Raw genomic sequence first — 19,357 nt, forward strand, 5'->3', positions numbered from 1 at the left:
AGTCTGCACGTGCTTGATCTTTCTTGCTTAAATCTCATCTTAAATATAGTCAGAGAGACCTTCTCTGACATCCCACTCTAAAATTGCCATCTAGTCACTCTGTTCCCTTCCTCCTATTTTTGTTCCCTACTAGTTCTCTACAAGTGAGAACTTGGCATTATCTGGTATTTTCCTTGTTCATTAAGGTTTCTGCTCATCTCCTCATTCATTCATTGCTCTGCTTGTTGCCCGACTGGAATGTATATTCTCTGAAGTGGGGGAACCTTTTTCTGTTTGTTTATTGCTGTATCCTCTCCTCCTAGATCAATATTTTGCATAGTAGACATTCACTCGAAGTATATGGGCTGTGGGAATATATTTTTCTCATCTGTAGAATGGAGACCCTAATACTTACATCTCAGAGTTGTTCAGGACTTAAACTATCAAACTTGAGAATACACATGAAGTGAATAGTTCTGTGTCCAGCATATTGTATTTAATAAATAGAAAATATGTTATTTTTAAAGTATCCAGCTTATCATGGATACCCAAGAAAGATTAATTCTCTTTCTTTCTTACAGTCTGGGTCTCCTTTAGTATTTTATATTGAGATAGCCTGCATTCTCAGCAAGATGAAAGGTACTCCCCAGTCAGCTATGACACTACATTTTTCTGAAGAAAAGGTTTAAAAAGTACTATTCAATGAGTAGTCAGCATCAGCTAGTTCAGGACCATTATTAATGTCGCCTCTGTCCCATTCCCTATTGTACACAGACACTGCATTATAACAAGGTTTGACTTTCTCCTGGGAAATCATAATTTTCTTCTTTCCTTTGGTTATATGACCTCTCCCAATTAACTCTCCTTAGAGTCCAAGTGTTTTGGGATTTGATTTCTAAATCCTAGTGTTTAGGTTCTCTGAAAAGTATTTCTAGCTTTGTGTGTTCTGATCAATATTTCTTTTGCATTTATTTAATAAATATTTAGGGTTGACTGAATGCCAGGCAATGGGGATACAGTTAAAAATTCATAGGGCCCTTTGGCTTGAAGGTCTAGTGGTAGAAGTAGAATACATAAATCAATGAAGATAATAAAGTGTCTATGAAGAGAGTCTTAATAGTACGTAGCAGAGGTACAAAAGAGGGAGTGACTAATCTGTTTGGAGGGGGAAGGAAGGTTTCAGAGATCTGTGGTTGTTCACCAGCCAACAAGGAGAGACTGGCTGTGTGAGTAAAGGTGTGGAGGAGTGAACCTTCCTTGGGGTCTGCACTCGGGGAACCTGGCGTGGCTGCATGATCTCAGTGGCAGTGATAACTCAAAGGTCATGAGAAACAAAGCTAGAAGGAGAGGCGGGGCCTGAGTCATGGCTGGCTCTGTATGCTCTGCTAGAGAATTTGAACTTTCTCCAACAATAGCAATAACAGGAAAAGCATGTAACTCTTACGGAGTGCTTCCTATATGCCAGACTCTTTTCTTTGTTCTTCATTGATTCCTTTAATCCCACCATGACCTTATGAGGTAGCTACTGTAATTATCCCTGTGTACAAATAAAGAAACACAGACACCAAGAAGATAGGGAACTTGCCCAAGGCCATCAAATTCATAGAGGGCAGAGGCAGGACTCCAAAGTTTGCCCTTTTCACCGGACACTATACTTCCTCTCACAGCTTTGTGTGTGGGCAGCCGAGCCCCTGAGGAGATTCAAGTGTGGGAATGACATGGTCAGATGAGTTCTTTGGAAAGGTTGCTGTGGCGTGGCATTACATCTTATACCTGGGTTAGTTTCTAAAAGCCTCTAAGGTAGAAAATGCAGTTACCTTTGTCCTTGACGCGAGGAGTAGTTGAGTGAGGCTTGCTGTGCAAACAGTAGCGTGACCTGTCTCACTCAGCTCAAGGCAGCAGCTTTTCCCCAGCCTTGGGACGAAGGCCAGCCTTGGGTCCAATACATGTACAAGATGAAGAGTCGGTTTGTGTTGAGGGGCTCTGTTGATCGAAAGCACAAATGCGTCACACTCCTGCAGAACTGAGCCCCTCCATAGCCACAGCCGACTCAGTCTCCTGTCTCCCTTTCCAGGGCCCACGCTCACTTAGGGGGCAGCAGAGTTCATGCACTGCTTAGTGATTTTTTCCCTGTCTCTGTGTCTCTCCGTGGAAGGAGTCCACGTGGCCTTGATGTGGAACAGGGGCAGCTGCGGCCAAGGTAGAAGTTGGCCCCAGTGAAGGTCAGGACAGGTGGACAGACAGGAGAACGAGGATGTGAGAGATAGAAAGGAGGGTAAATGTTCTGGACCTAATGGCCATCTAGATTAGTTCCCTTCATGCTTTTTTCTGATGTGAAAACTTGGTACATTGTTATACATATATATTTGTTTGTTTGTTTGTTTTGTTTTCAAAGTCTGGTAAAATTGCTTCCAGTTTCCAACGATGTCTGCTTTGGTAACACAGTCTTCTCCTTTCCCCTGACGTATGGTTATTGAGGTGGGCCTAAGATGTCTCTGCAAGTGTCGAGGAACTTTCATCAATCCATCTGTTGTGACAGTGGCGCAATATGTCCGCTTTTTGTTTACAAATGGACACTATTAGGTAAACTCTCCTGATAGTGCTTGAGAAACCCCACTGCTGTGTTCTCTTGCAGGTCTTAGGGGAAGTTCACTGAATTTTTAAACAAATTGAAATGATTTTGTAACTGCTTTAAAGAAAACATTGACATGATTACAGTGATAAAAACCAAACCAAATCACCCAGTGCGTAGGAAAAAGGGACAGGGAGGAACACATCAAAATGCTGATGGTGATGGGGCGCCTGGGTGGCTCAGTGGGTTAAGCCACTGCCTTCGGCTCAGGTCATGATCTCAGAGTCCTGGGATCGAGTCCCACATCGGGCTCTCTGCTCAGCAGGGAGCCTGCTTCCTCCTCTCTCTCTGCCTGCCTCTCTGCCTACTTGTGATCTCTCTCTGTCAAACAAATAAATAAAATCTTTAAAAAAAAAAAAAAATGAGAGAGTCCTTCCACTTCTCCCCACTCTCTCCCTTAAAAAAAAAAAAAAAAAAAAAAAAATGCTGATGGTGATTGTGTTCCTTTTGGTAATTTATTTTCCCCTTTTCTTTGTTTTCCATTTTTGAAAAATGTGCCTGTGGTACACTCAAAATGCCAAAAACTTGTAAAAGAAACAAAAAGGACAAAACTTAAAAAATAAAAAAGCTCCCTGTGATCCCATAATCCTAACATTCTTCCTTTTTGAAATGCTGTCGTTCACATACATGCTTGTTCTTCATAGCTATATTCCTAAGAAATGCAGCTTTGTGTAGTCTCTTTAGTTTATAGCCTGTTGTCAACATTATTTCATATTTCCACATAGTTTTCATAATTGGCATTTCTGATGGCTGCCCCGCATTCCATGGTGTTGATGTTCCGTGCTGAACGATCCCTTGTTGGACATTTGGATTGTTTCCAGTTCTTTTAGATAAGACGCAGTGAATATTTTTGTTCATTTAGCAGTTTGAGTTTGTTCAGTTCTTTCCTTAAAGTGAATTCCCAGCAGTGAGCTCACTACATGAAAGGTTTGAACTCTGTTACCGCTCTTGGTTTGTACCTAGTAAGAGCCTGTTTCCTAGAAGAGCAAATTGGATGGTCACTACTATGTCCCTGTGTGTCTGTCCCATGTTTCCTGCACTAGCATCGAGCCTCTATGATATCTTAGTAATGTGTGTATCTGTAAATGTCACGTTTCTTGAAGAAAATTTAGAAAGGATATACATTCATAAAGAAGAAAATAAACTATCCATAATCCCACTACTCAGAGGTAAGGTAGGCATTTTAAAAAGGTATTTCCTTCCAAGTATATATTTCATGATATTACATCATGTGGCGCAAAGAGAAACCAAAACAAAAATATGACCTCTTCTTTGTCATATGGAGGTTTTACTCCTCTCTCCATTCTGGGGCCAATTCTAAGTAATACAGGAATGAACTTCCTTGGGAATAAATCTTCATACCCATCTTGGCATCATGCCTTAGGAAAATTCCCAGAAGCAGAATTGTTGGATCAAAGAGTATGGACATTGTTAAGACTTTTGATGAATATTGAAAACTTGCTATTGAGGAACATTGTGCCACTTGGTATATACTGCACCTGTTCAGAAGTCCATGGCAGCCTGGCTGGGTGGCCGCCGAGCTTCAGGCTGGGCCTGAGCCAGCTTGGTGCAGTAGGGACAAAGGTGGTGCCAGAGAGGAATTCCAGCTACATTTCTGATGGAACCTCTGCAGGCTTTGGTGACAGATGGCTTGTGTGCGTGTGTTTGTGTTGTGTGTGTGTGTGTGTGTGTGTGTGTGTGTGTTTGGGGGGCCGTGTTGAAGGAGAGTTTCACATAGGCATTTGCCAGGATGCGGGTAAGATCATTTACAGGAAAGCACTTAAACTTGAGGTGCTCTATAGATGTAAAATCTTATTGACAGTAAGGGTAACAAAGACATCCCCACCTCCCCCATGGGGCTGTTCCAAGGATGAAATGGCTGTGTGTGTGAAATACATAGGCCCTAAACAAATAGTCATTCTCTTGAGTGACACGGGACCTGGCACAAACTTGAAAGACAGACTTGGGAGAATTCCTCTATTTTATTCTCATCCATATGAGTCCCAGACCATATGGACATTTGCTTCCCTTTCACTTTTTCTCATTCTTCCCATGAAGAGGGAATCTGTTTATTTTTTTATTTTTTAAAAAGATTTTATTTATTTATTTGACAGACAGAGATCACAAGCAGGCAGAGAGGCAGGCAGAGAGAGAGGAAGGGAAGCAGGCTCCCCGTGGAGCAGAGAGCCCGATGTGGGGCTCGATCCCAGGACCCTGGGATCATGAGCTGAGTGGAAGGCAGAGGCTTTAACCCACTGAGCCACCCAGGTGCCCAGGAGGGAATCTGTTCAAACAGCTGAAGGAAGGGTCCAGCCTGGAGTGACAGTCTTCTGGCCAGGAAGGAGACACTTCTGTCCTTGCAAGGCCATGGGTCCCTAAGGCTAGGGAAGTGCATGAGTCCTCTTGGGGGCTGCAGCCCTGCCCCCTGGCAGCCTGGCAATGCTGCTTTGTGCGCTCAGCCTCTGGGAGGAGACTGAGGGTGGCCGATAAGGAGGCCCTTCCGGTCCAGCCAAACAGGCGCAGGAAAGCTTCTGCAGAGGAGAGATTAGACACAGTCCCCAACTTAGAGAACACAATGGGGCAGGCATTGGGCAATATTGTTTATTGTTGGAGAAGGGTGGGGGAGGGAACCTGGCCTGCTTGTGCAGATGACTGAAACAGCAAGTTGGGTCTGGGAAGACCTTTTTCAGAGCAGTTCCACAAACAGCAGCCCCCCCCCCCCCAACCCCATCTTGGAAAGGGATTAATGAGTGGGAAAGGTATCTTTTACCCCAGGAAACAAGGTGCCAGTATTTCCTGGCTCACCTGAGACTCTGTCAAGCACCTGCGCCCCAGTGCTAAGCTGCAAAACAGACTAGTTCCGCCTGGGGAGCTAACGGAATGGGGGCCCAGGTGGCCGCTGCTGCTGCTGCTGCTGCGGCTGCGCTGTGGCTGTCTCTCCTCCTCTCCCCTCTGAGGAAAATCAAATCTGTGCTCAGTGCAGGGATGCTTTCTCACGAGGGAAGGGGAAAGAGCACTATGACTTCAACAAGAGAATTCAGACATTGGCTTTGGGTAGTGCCGTTGAAATGCTGTTTTATGGATTAACTTTCATTTTTCCTTACCTGCCTGGTATCCCAAATCTGTTGCGTGTTTCTGGGAAATAGGAAGCTATAAAAGGTGACATATACAAGGAATAAAATAAAATATTGTTTGATTGTGGAGATCTCAGGCCTATTTTTTAATTTTTTTTTTTTTTTTTTTACATGTCTGAAAAAAATATTCCCAAGGGCTGCTTTTGGGCCCCCTCTCATCGTGGGTCCGTGGCACCCCCCCCCCCCCCCATGCTGTGCCTGCGGCCTTGCCCAGTAGGGATTTATACTTGCAGAGCTTGTTTGTCCTGGTGGCAGCTCTGAGTTAGAGTCAGGGGACCTGGGTGTGTGCCCTTCTGGCTCTGTTGTTCGCGTGGCCTGAGGCAAGTCACTCCTGATTTCAAAGCCCGTTTCTGTAAAATGGGGAGAAAACGGTAGGCTCCTTCTCCTTCCTCGGGAGGATTCTGTGTCAGAGGGCAGTAATTTCTGAGCTATGATTCATGATACAAAATGTGGGAGAGTTTTGTTTTTACTGGTGAAGTTGTTCAGACTGTGGTTCTGTTGGTTGGTTTTGGCTGCCCTGTGATGGAGGCTGGGTCCTGAGGGAAGTTGGTATGAGTGAGTCCACTGTGTAGGCTTTTCCTGGACTGGGACACGGTTTAGTAGAGAAAGCAGTGGCACACAGTGAGCGGGGAAGGGCAACCCCATAGGCGGGGAGGACATTCCTTCCCTGTCATGTGCAAGGCTGCAGCAGAGCAAAGAAAAGACTGAAAGATAGAAACAGAGCACCCTGGGGCACCTGGGTGGCTCAGTGGGTTAAAGCCTCTGACTTCGGCTCAGGTCATGATCTTAGGATCCTGGGATCGAGCCCCACATCAGGCTCTCTGCTCAGCGGGGAGCCTGCTTCCTCCTCTCTCTCTCTCTTGCCTCTCTGCCTACTTGTGATCTCTCTGTCTGTCAAATAAATAAATAAAAATCTTAAAAAAAAAAAAAAAAGAGAGAAACAGAGCACCCCAAACAGATTTGTTTTTTTTTTTTTAATAAAGACTTCTCTCACTGTGTTAGGAAAACTGTCTTGCCTTGCAAGCGCTGCAGACTGAGTAGAAGGTTGGAATACAATGTAAGAGTTGGAAGTTACCCTCCTTCCTACAGCTAGATATGACACCTTCCCCAGAAGCAAATACTGCCGTGCCTTTTTCTGGAGATGTTCTATGCTTATGCAGATAAATAACTAAATGCCCCCTTTTCATACTCTGCATACCATTTTCCACCTTGCTTCTTTGACTTAAGGCATCTTGCAGATGTCCATGGCAGGCTGCATGGTATACTGATGTATAGTTTTCATAATATTACCACCGTTTTCCTGTGGATGGACTATTAGGTTGTTTTTCATATTTGCTAGTACAGACGTCATTGTAATGAATATCCTACTACATGTGTCTCTGTGCGCCTATATTATGTAAGTGTAGAATAGATTCCGAGAAGTGGAATTGCTGGGTCAGAGGGTTTGTAATAGCCTTTTTAGTTGTAAATCAATATTGCCCTCCACAGAGGTTGGATTGATTTACCTCCTACCAGTGGCATACCGGTACCCCATTTCTCCCTGCCTCCTCCTTCACAGAGGGAACTCTGCCAATCTGGAGTGAAAAATGGCTTCTGCTTTTGAATTCATTATAGTTTTCATTACAAGTTACCATCTTGTTTAAAATAATATTTATAATTATAATCTTAACTCTTTAAATTTATAATGATTAATTATACATTAGAACTTGAATTTACTCTCAGGAGTAAAGCTGGTCATTTAAAAAAATACATGTCATTTTTCTTCCTTTATAGTCTTATAAACTATCTGCTTGTGTCCTTTGTCCCTTTTTTTCTATTGATTTATTCAATTTTTCTTATTGATTAGTAGGAACTCTTAAAGCATTTAAGGAAATTAGTCCTTAGTTATATATTTATTTCAGATATTTTAATCAGTTCATCTTTTGTTCTGCCATGAAGAGTTTTTTTAAAAACTTACATAGTCAAATTGGTCAGTCTCTTTGTTTTCTGGCCTTGATTTTGAGTAATCCTTAGAAAGCCTTCCCCACTTTAAGATTTTATATGGTGTATGCTTTCTTCTAGTACTCTTATGTTTTCATTTTTCAAAATCCAAATCTTTAATCCATCTGGAATTTATTTTAGTATAAGGAGTGAGATAGAGTTCCAACTTGATTTTTACCCAGAAAGACGTGGGTTTTGAATCCTGGCAGTTTTACTCATTAGCTGTGTGATTTTGATGGAAGCTTACGGTGTCCTTTTCTGTAAGCTGGGGATAATAATAAAAATTATAGTACCCTCCGCCCAGGATTGTTGTGAAATTTGAATGAGTACATATATGAAGAAGAGCACCTGGCACATAATAAGCATTGAATAAGCCTCAGCTGTGATTATTGGTATCGAGAATGATAGAATGTAGGGGTGCCTGGGTGACTCAGTTTAAGTGTCTGCCTTCAGCTCAGTTCATAATCCGAGGGTCCTGGGATGGAGCCCCACATCGGGCTCCCTGCTCAGCAGGAAGCCTGCTTCTCCCTCCCCACTCCTCCTGCTTGTGTTCCCTCTCTCTCACTGTCTCTCTATGTTCCCTTTCTCTCGCGATCTCTCTCTCTATCTCTGTCAAATAAATAAATAAATGATAGAATGTAAATTCCTTACATCCTCCATGGCTAGGATGGAGAGGCCACGTTGCAACTCACTAGTGTGGGACTTAGCGTGACACTTCATTCCTTCAACTCTCAATTTCCTCACTTGCATAATGAATGATAAGAAGCAGCTCATGAGATTGTTGGCAGGTGCAGATGAGATCATGTCTGTGACCACATTTTGTGAACGGTAAAAGGCCGCGTCAGAATGCTGGAGATTATGGCTTGCTGAATGAGGAGCAGCCATGGCCCAGGTGGGTGTTTGACATCCCTGGCCAAGGAGAATAATTAACTTGCAATAACATGAAATTAGCAGCTTATGTAAAGCAAGTGAGCTTGCAGCAGTTGATTATAGTAATGTTTAGTAATTGCCTTCTAGTAATTAAGCACTAATGAGCTTCCTGAGACAGAACCTTGTTAGAGTGAAAGATCAAACACTTTGTCTACTTGAACGTGGCCCTGAATACGCTGACATGCGTGTCTTCCTGAAGCATGGTCCTTGGCCTTAAGGACAGCAGGGGCAGCAAATGCATAGAGCACCCCCTCCTCCACCAGGCAGGTGCACATGTGGAGATGGACTGGGAGGAAAGGCCACAGTTGCTCTGAGACTGTCCAGGAGGGAGAAACCCTCCTGCAGAGTGTGCTCTATGCCAGTCTGAGCCTCTGGAGTCTGGCCTAGATTCTTAAGTACCCACACTCAGTAATGCCTTCTACAAATGTTACTTGTTGCCCTTCTTTATTCCTCTCTTGTGGTTTTGGATTCATCAGGCATATCTTGTTTCTCATGCCCTGCCGACCTCCCTCCACAATCTGGGTAGGTGTGAGATTGTGTTTAGGGCCTCTGTTTCTAGTAAATCTGAGTGAAAACTACTCCGATTTTCTCTGGGTAGGATTGCGCAGTAAATTTGAATTTCAGATAAACAACTAATAATTTTTTAGTATAAGTATGTCCCATGCAATATTTGGGTTATATTTACATACTAAAAATATGTCCCAGGCAATATTTGGAACAAACTTATAATATCAAAATGTATTTGTTGCCATTTGAAATTGAAATTTATCTGGGTGTCCTCTTTCTCCCTTCCCCTTCCTTTTTCCTTTCTTTTCCTTCTCTTCCTTTATTTTATTTTCTTTCATGTAACAACCCTCCCTGAGTGGTAACCCTGATTTCAAGTGCTATAAAATAACATTTACTACACTGATGTTTCATGGAGCCCTAGTAGCTAGACACATTTTTGTTAGGAAGTGTGATATAAGAAAAGAATTCTCAGTTAAAATCATGTTTGGTGAATCCTAGGTTAAACAAAATCAGTTTTCTTCATTATGTGAATTTTTTGAACTTTTAAGTCTTTAAGACTTAGTTATATCACTTTGAAGCTATCTATCTTCTTGCCACCCCTTTCTTGGGTATTTAGGGTCATAGGAGCAAATGTTGAGTGAACACTGAGGGTCTTTGGTAATCAGTTCTGTTGGTATACCATAAGTTTTAATTTTGGGGGTTTGGGGAAAATACCACTCTATAGAAAACAAAAAAATACTGTATAATGTTATTTTTGTTTTTGTTTTTAAAATCCATACATTTAAAAATCTACATACATACAGGTGAGTGTATATAAACAAAAACCTAGAAGGATGTATACCAAAATGTTAACTATAATTATCCCCAGGAGGGGATTTGCCTAGGGAAAGAGATTACAAATTGTTTTCTCTTTCATTTTGTTTGGTTGTATTTTCTGCAATCAGTATATATAATTCTTGTCAAATATTTCATTTGATTATTGTATTTTTTAAATGTCACTTTCCATGTATTATCTTATTGGCCTCTCAAGCAGTTCAATGATAATAGATTCTATTATCCCCATTTTATGGATGAGGAAACTTTATACAGCTCTTCAGCAGACCCAGGTCTCTCTCTCTCTCTCTCTCTCTATTCTTTAAGGTTTATTTATTTTAGAGAGAGAGAGAGACAGACAGACAGACAGAGTGGGGGAAGGACAGAGGAAGAGAATCTTCAAGCAGACTCCCTGCTGAGGGGAGCCTTATGTGGCTCAACGTGGGGCTCTGTCCCACAACCTTTGAGGCCATGACCTGAGCCTAAACCAAGAGATGGACTTTCAGCTGATTGTGCCACCCAGGTGCCCCCAACCCAGATCTCTGGAGGTCAGTACCCATGCTGCCTCTTTGGTATGAGAGAGTGGCAGCACATCATGCTTTCAGAAGGACCATGGTGCCTATTCACCCAACCCCTTCAGTTTACTCTTCAAGGTTGAGGCCCTGAAAGGGAAAAGGATTTAGTGAGACACATGGTCTTTGAACAAGGACAAGTCCCCCAAATATCATTTTTCTGGAGCAGGGCTTGGGGAGGGATCAGGCCTCTGTTCACCAGAATCCTTGACTTTATCTGTTATACTGAGCCCTGAAGGGTGGGGGGAGAAATGTACTGATGTGCAACAGTGAATACAGTGTCGGTTTTTTGTTTTTTTTTTAAAGGTCACTTTGATAAATGGTTTATGTTACTAAAATCACATAGTTTTAGATTTTTTTTCATAGTACATCTTGTTCATCTTGTTTCCTATATCTTTTCTAAACTCACTTTTTTTTTTTTTTTTTTTTTTTTTAGGGGAGGGAGGGGCTGAGGGAGATGGATGAAGGAGAATCCCAAGCAGGCTCCATGCCCATTGCAGAGCCCAACATGGGGCTTGATCTCTAGACCTTGAGATCATGACCTGAGCTGAAACCAAGAGTTAGACACTTAACTGACTGAGCCATCCAGGTGCCCCTAAACTCATTCTTTTCTTTTCCTCATCTTTCCTTTTTTGAATCTTATTCATACATCCATTTATGTTGAACTATTGTGGTGATTCTGATGTTTGGGAGTTTGCTGGTAGCGTTCCTGTTTATTGCCCCTATGCCCAGTACTTAGTTACATGAATGAATGAATTGTGGGAGTGGTATTTGGGGGAAGGTCAGCATCCCCAGAGACCTGGACTTGGAAGGCACGATGAGGAGCAGTGCTTGTATGATCTGGAATAATTTTGTGTGGCCCTATCAATGTGGGTGTGCTGCCTCAAGAGGAGGGAGATTCTAGAATATTGCAGCTCACGGGGTGGGGTTCCCATTCAGTTGTGCCACAGCTCTTAGGATAGTACAGCAGTGCTGTCTACCATAGGGCAGGGGACAGCAGCTCCTACTTTAGGAGGAGCCAGATTTTGGAGTCAGAAGGATCTAGATTTGAATCCTGGTTCTAAGACTAACTAGCCATTAGATTTCAGGATAACCTCTCCGTGCCTCAGTTTCCCCAGGAAGCTGGGGATGGTGATGGTAATAATTGCTACCCCACAGAGTTGTTGTGAGAATTAAATGAGTACATGCAGAAGCGTGCCTGGTGCATTATAAGCATTAATAAGTGTCAGTGATGATTATTATTAACAATGATAGTATGTAAAACCCCTTAGAATAGTGCTTGGTCAGTAGTAGATGTTATGACATGTGGGCACCCAGACAAGGTGTAACTTTTGTCAATTTAGGGCTCTGTGGCACTCGCTGATTCTGAATGGCTGCTCCCACGGTCACTGGTGACGCCTGAGCTGTTACCTTACTTCCTGATCAGAAAGGCTTCCTCAGAGCATAGTTTTCAGAGAATCTTGTGAACTGTTCATTGAGCCATGTGTTTCTTATTAGAAACAGAACAGTAACTACCGCAGGTAACCCAGAGTTTATCAGCCTTAGTCACAAACGGCCTGATTTTTTTTTTAATTTTTTTTATTATTTATTATTTTTTTTAAAAGATTTTCTTTATTTATTTGACAGACAGAGGTCACAAGAAGGCAGAGAGGCAGGCAGAGAGAGAGGAAGGGAAGCAGACTCCCTGCTGATCAGAGAGCCAGATGTGGGGCTCGATCCCAGGACCCTGGGATCATGACCTGGGCCGAAGGCAGAGGCTTTAACCCACTGAGCCACCCAGGTGCCCCAAACGGCCTGATTTTTAAAGAGACCAAACACTTCCCCCAGAGATTTATTACACACACACACACACACACACACACACACCCCGTAACATTCAGCAGAGCATCAAAGTGATTTCTTATGGAAAGGAGGGAAGCCTTAACTTGTCTTCTGTGGCTTTCTCTGCAGCTGGTGGCCACAGGAGACCTGACTGAGCATTGACTCAGTCCACCTAACTCTTCCCCTTCTTTTCCTGAAGGTGCAGAATTTGGGCACTGTAAAACCCCTTAGGAGCCTTTCTCAGGCCTTTCTTTTTGGACATTCTCCTCTGAATTTTCTGCTTTTTCTCTTTGACTTCTGCCAAAGATGGAGGAGTAAATGTGTGGCAAGCCTCTGAGCACAGAAGGATGTTGTCCAGGCCCCTGCTCCCTGTTCACTGGCTAATGGAAGCCGTTAGTTGTGGTCATGTGGGGCCCACAGAGCCTCCTGTCCTCCTGCTATCCCTGTCCCTATCCCTGAGTTTTATTTTCTTGTCACTTTTAACAGCTTTCTTGAATTTTAATTAACATTCCACATCCTGGAGTCTTTATCTAGAGTCTGTCCTTGATTCTTATTTAAGCTACTACAGGGTGGTGGGAAGAGTTTTGGATGTGAAGCCAGAGGGGAAGAGAAAAAGGAAATCACATTTTATGGATTGCTTGCCCTTTAGCATTCAGCTCATCAGATCTTTCTTAAGCTTCTGCCGTAAGCCAGGCATTGAGAAAGGCACTGTGGGTATTGTGTCAAGGAAGTCCACCGGGGCTGGACCTAGGCTCCACCAGTTAAGTGGGACCTTCGTGACTTCTTATTTAGCTTCTCCTGTGCCTCAATATTCGGAATTCAGATGCTAATAGTATCCACCTATTAGGAGTGTTATGAGGATTAAATGAGTTAATAATATAGAATAAGATGATGATGATGATGATAATGGCAAGGATGACAGTGACTATGATGGGGAGGGGTTAGGAATGGGGACTCAACCAAACAGATACATCATTGCTTCCGTGCTGCTCACAGTCATGCACGTGTGTGTGCGTGTGCGTGTGTGTGTGTAGGGTGGAGATGCTGAGGGATGGGCTTGGAGCATAAGACAGATACACATAGGGGCACCTGGGTGGCTCAGTGGGTTGGGCCTCTGCCTTCGGCTCAGGTCATAATCCCAGGGTCCTGGGATCGAGCCCCGCATCAGGCTCTCTGCTCTGCAGGGAGCCTGCTTCCTCCTCTCTCTCTGCCTGCCTCTCTGCCTACTTGTGATCTCTGTCAGATAAATAAAGAAAAAATCTTTAAAAAAAAAAAAAAGATAGATACACATAAACTAGCACAGGAAAGCATGCTGAGTCTGACATGCGAGCTTATGGTAGGGGGTCGGACTCCTCTCAGGTCAAAGGAGCATACTAGAGAGATGTTTAAGTGAAACTGAAAGGAGAACTCAAAGTTAGTTGGGCTGGAGGTGGTGAGGGGAGGCTGTGTCCCATATTCTGGGCAGAAGGAACAGTATTTGTGAAAGTCTGAAGGGGACAACAGTCCTATGGCATTTCAGGAACTGAAGAAATCCAGTGAGCCTAGAGCACAGAGTGTGAGCAGAGTGGTGAGAGGTAGGGGCCGACAGTAAAGGTGGAAGACTGACCATGAAAAACTGCTGTCATATTGAGGAGTCTGGGTGACTAAGAACCAGGTACTGTCCTTGGGGGACAGTAATCCCTTCAACCATCACAGCTCTGTGATAAAGGTGCGATTAGCCACATTTTATTGATGGGGAAGTTGAGGGTCCAAAAAGTTTTCACTTAACCAGAGGCATAGACTTTAGAAGATAGTGGAGGGACGCCTGGGTGGCAGGCAGCCTTCGGCTCGGGTCATGATCCCAAGGTTCTGGGATTGAGCCCCGCATCGGGCTCTCTGCTCAGCGGGAAGCCTGCTTCTCCCTCTCTCACTAGCCCTGCTTGTGTTCCCTCTCTTGCTGTGTCTCTCTCTGTCAAATAAATAAATAAAATCTTAAAAAAAGAAGAAGAAGAAGAAGAAGAAGAAGAAGAAGAAGAAGAAGAAGATGATGATGAAGATAGTAGAGGATTTGAATCTAGTTTCTCCAGCTCCAAGACTAGAGTTCTTTTGGTGACACCATAGGCCTTCTGACCTTGACCTCTGGCTCTTAGTTTTATGACTTCAGGCTCCCCTCAGTTGACTTACCTGTAAAATAGGTAACAGAGTAATAAATACCAGCCTCAGAGACTTGTAAAAACAAATGGAAATACCCCTCAGGTGCCAAGTGCAGTGCCTGGCGTATTAGTGAACTCAACACTGCTTATGGCCCCAGATTCTTGACAGAGAACAATTTTTCCTTCACAGTCCCAGCGAACTGAGAGAGAACCCCATGAGCTGCCACATGCGTGTTGGCTCGGTTGTCAGGCATCTTTCCAAGGATAAGTTAAAACCCACACAGAAATCATCTGTGCACGTAGGGATCTGCTCCCCCAGCTACTTGACTAGTCCCCGTGCACTGGGCTCTCTTTTGACCCTGCGAACCTGCAGTCACTTGAGCTTCAGCGCTGCTGGTAGGATTGACCCTGGGAGCTTCTTCCAGCTCTCCCTTCACCTCCTGGGCTCGCGGGTTGTCCTTCTCCTCTTCCTCTAGAGTCCACAGTCTTGTTCTGCCTGCACCTTATGAAATGAGCTCCACTCCTGGTTTGAATTGTATTTAACTTTGTGGTTGTTGTTTAACTTTTCTCACATTAGTCTCGGGGGCAGGGACTGGTTCATCTCCCTGTATTTCCTACCACGATTAGCACAGTACTATAGTAGGTACTCAAGAGACAATAATGGTTTCACCAGGATAGAGCTTTGTGGGTACCAAGGTTCTTTTGTAGTTTTTAAAAAAATCCTTACAACTGTCCTCTGAAGTAGACAGAGCATGTAATATTCTTTTTAGCACAATTGCAGAAATTAAACCTACACTTAAGCAATAGGCCTGTTCATTAACTCTTTAGTTCTACAGAGTACACATTTACTAAATATTACTGTCCCACATGTGGGTGAGGAAAATAGAGCTGAAAAATATAGTCCCTTCGCTCAAGGATGAGGCAGACCTTTGAAGTTTAAGGACAGAGGAATGATGAAAGTTTTCACTTTATTTGGGGAAGGGCGGTGAGGAAGTCAGAGGGAATGAGATGCTTCCATTGGGCTTTACAGGATTGACTTGGTGGCACCATAAGGTGGGAGGGAGGGCATCCTGGGCAGAGGACGTGGCACATGCCACAGCCGATAGGAATGAGCAGAAGGCACCTGCCGCAGCATAAGGAGTGGTGGTAGGGGGAAGATGGCCATAACTCCCACGGTTAGGACCCTAAGATGCTTGGGATGTGCAGGGGACTGAAAGGTTTCTTTCTAGCTCCTTCCCCTTTGTTCAGTCTCCCGGTCCCTTGGCATTCTTCCCATAGGCATACACCACGTGCACATAAACTGCCTTGAAGCTTTGGATGGGCTCTTCTTTGTTCCTGCTCCCTTGCACCCACAGCTTGCACACGGGCTTGTATTCTCCTTTCCATGCTGAAAGAAAATAGATCTTACCACAGGAGTGACCTGTGACTTGACGACTTGGAAGAATAAAGGTTACTGGGTAAAAGGACATTTGTGTCATATACTCTGTGTGGCATGAGGTGACTGGGAAGGAGTAAAGTTCGTCTGTGACCAAACACCTGTGTTCCTCTCTCAGTGTCGAGATCACCAGAGGGAGGCATTAAATTGCTCTTCCCAGGAGTCAGATCTGTTGTTCCTGAGGAGGCCAAGCTGGTGCAGCTTGAGCGCTGTGGGCAAGTCTGACCAGGCCCCATCTCACTCCTGCCTGTGTTTGCCTTGCAGCTGTGTAAATGAGTATGGAAGATTATGATTTCCTGTTTAAAATTGTTTTAATTGGCAATGCTGGCGTGGGGAAGACGTGCCTAGTCCGACGATTCACTCAGGTAAGAGAACTTGGAAGTCCGGGTTTGGGTTTCTCAGTCTAACCTGTGGGGTTAGGGGTTAGGTTAGAGAATGGAGGGCTGGTCCCAGCGCTGGCCCCTGGGCTGCTGGTTCTTAATATGCCCTTTGAGAGTGCACCAGCTTTATAGCCTGGCTCAAGTTTTTTCAGCCATCTTCAGGGAGTCTGGCTCTGGGGGTCACCATCAGTCCAACCCCCTTCCTGTGTTGCTTCCTTTATGAGAGGAGCAAATGGTTTTGCTTTCAGTGTATACTATAAAAAACAGATTGTTAGATTAAAATAGATTATCAGTCAATAATCTAAAGATGTTAACAGATGAATCTGGACTTCAGACTAAACCTAAGTATTAATTTTTTAAAAAACTTAAGTACAAATTAAACCAAACTCCCTGCCTGTGCCCTCTCAAATCTGCCCCCCCACCCCGCAACTGAGTGAGTCATTGTGGTTTAGAACCAAATACGCTGATGCTTTTAAGTCTATTAAATGGGAATGAAGCAAGAAGAGTGAAGGACTCTCTGAACAAAATTAAATGTTCCCTCTGGATTGAGCCCTTATCGTATGATCTAAGTACAAGTTCCCTTTGAGAATTACTGCCCTTTTGAGAATTACTGCCAGAGATTACATGCCTGTTTTTATACAGAAATGAGTGACAAATCATTCTGAAGTTGACCTTCTTTTGTGTTTTCCTGGAAAAATATGAATGGCATCCTTTTCAGAATTATCATGCCTGCAACTTGCATTTGCTTCAAGTGCTAGGTGGGAGAGCTGAGCGAGCCTCGCTCTGCGAGGGCAGGGGACGGCGGGGTCCCGTGGAAAGAGCACCAGCTGGAGTGCAGAGAGACTCAGGTCCTGGTCCCAGCTCTGCCTTGGCCGGTCCTGTGAGCCTGGGTTCAGTTCCCTCCCCTGGCCGGCCTCCGTGCCTCCCTGCCACACAGGACAGGCTTGGTGACCTGCAAAGCTACTTCCAGCGCTGAATGTCTGTGGTTCTGCGCAGAACTGGACAGGATAACACAGACAGCTTTAGGGCAGAGAGTCACCTTGGGAAATGCCAGGGTTTTTCCCAGGGTGCATGAACCCACAAGAGAACTCGTGCTTTTTACTAAGCCCCGGCCTGGTGAAATCAAAAGTAAGAAGCTACCAGGCATCCACGCTTAGTCAGCCACCAGGCTGTGATACTGGAAACTCCAGCTGGTTTTACTTCCACCTACCAATAATCTTTTCTGCTTTTGGCAGGAAGACAAGCCTGCAGAGCCGTGGAGGAGTTTTTAGTCTCTTTGTTATCAAAAGTTCCCTTGACCTGGTATTATTATCTAAGGAAAGATCCCTTCGAGATTATTCAGTGCCCTCCTCTCGTTTTACAGATGAGAATTTGAGGTCTACAGGGACAAAATGACTCCTTAGCATCATGCATCCTGTTAGTGGCGAGGATAGGATTAGAACCCACGTCTCCTGCTTCTTAGCCTGATTCTTTTTTTTTTTTTTTTTTTTTTAAGATTTTATTTATTTATTTGACAGAGAGAAATCACAAGTAGATGGAGAGGCAGGCAGAGAGAGAGAGAGGGAAGCAGGCTCCCTGCTGAGCAGAGAGCCCGATGCGGGACTCGATCCCAGGACCCTGAGATCATGACCTGAGCTGAAGGCAGCAGCTTAACCCACTGAGCCACCCAGGCGCCCAGCCTGATTCTTTTTTATTTTTAGTGTCCTAACCTCTGAGACCATAGGAATCTGGCTTTTCTCTTTAAAAGCATAAAGTTTGTCATTAAAGGTAAAAATGCTTCCATTTTTGAACACTAATTTTTGCCGATAAGCACACCACCCCTTTCTTTTCTGCTTTTTACCCCTCCCAGCCCCTTAACTCCCCGCAAAAGTAACTTCCCAGACAGTATTATGTTTGGTTTTGTTATTTAGCATGCAGTTAAAATGAACTGGATTCAGCATTTTTTGAGAATGAGGAGTTGGGGAACAAAATGATGGGGGAGACATTGGGAAGGATTTGTTTTATTTTTTGGCATTTATTAGACTGCAAAACAGCTGGAGTGATAAACTCAAAACTTGGCAGCCTTGTGTTTGAGCCAAACCAAAATAGAGGAAAATTGATTCAATATTTGTAAGTACAGTTATGGATGTTTATGTTTACATCTTTTGCAGAACATGCAATGGAATATTTTCTGTGGGTTTGAAGCTCAGTCTTTTAAGTTCAAACTTTAATTAAAGAACTCTCTTGTTAGGGAATAGACTTAATTAAAGATGCCCCAATCTTAGCTGCCAGAGCTCATAGAGTCCATTTTACTTTAATTTCTGGCAATTCCCGTTATAAGTGAAGAGGGAATAGAAACTAGGTGAAGAACACTTCCTTATTAGAATTCCTTCCCACCTCCCAAGTCCCTGCCTAAGCCTGCAGGAAAAATTATATACCAGCAACATATATTGTACATGTAATTTTGCTAAAATCCTATCTTTCTAGCTCAGCTGCCAGTCTGAGGTAGAGCTTTCTGTTTTGTTTTGTTTTGGAATGCCCATTGAATTTGAGGCCGGAAGAGGGGGACTGATTTGCCTGAGGCCACACACAGAGCTCCTCCAGACTTCTGGTTTCGTACTGTTCCTACTTTCTCCCTGAATGATTTTATTTTCTTCCATGATTTTCCCAGCGTCAAGGGCCCCAGTTTCATGTAATTACATGTGTGGTACATTGCACTGAGGGAAGTAGTTCTCACCCTCAGAGCAGAGGAAAATTCAAAAGCTTCACTGTCTCATTCACGTTTCCTGTAGCGTGTTCTTGTTTGTTTGTTCATGTCAGTGGTTCATATCTTGGGCTGATAACCAGTTTTAATCTTCTAGGATTTACGTCTCTGGGAGTACCTATCCATTTTGCTCCTCTTCTAACAATCCTGATCTCATCCCTATGGCTTCATGCTCTTATCCTTGTGTCTGAGTTCTGTTTCAGTTTTGGAATGGGGCTCCCTGGCCCCTTCCCAGTTTTCTCCCTTCCCCCTCTCTGTCTTCCTCCCCATTTCACTCTCTTTCTTCTTTTAGCATTCCT

General features: G+C 43.8%; 1 protein-coding gene across 2 annotated transcripts in view; it reads left to right on the forward strand.

Moving 5' to 3' along the window:
• The window catches only part of RAB30 (RAB30, member RAS oncogene family), an 81,486-nt gene that overhangs the window by 43,267 nt on the left and 18,862 nt on the right, over positions 1-19,357 (forward strand). For both annotated transcript variants that reach the window (XM_059187765.1, XM_059187771.1), the window contains exon 2: positions 16,200-16,300. In XM_059187765.1, coding sequence (XP_059043748.1) covers positions 16,208-16,300 — 93 coding nt within the window. In that variant the 5' untranslated portion in view covers positions 16,200-16,207. The remainder of the gene's footprint in view (positions 1-16,199; positions 16,301-19,357) is intronic.

The sequence above is a fragment of the Mustela lutreola genome, chromosome 1, assembly GCF_030435805.1.
Source record: "Mustela lutreola isolate mMusLut2 chromosome 1, mMusLut2.pri, whole genome shotgun sequence".
Lineage (NCBI taxonomy): Eukaryota > Metazoa > Chordata > Mammalia > Carnivora > Mustelidae > Mustela > Mustela lutreola.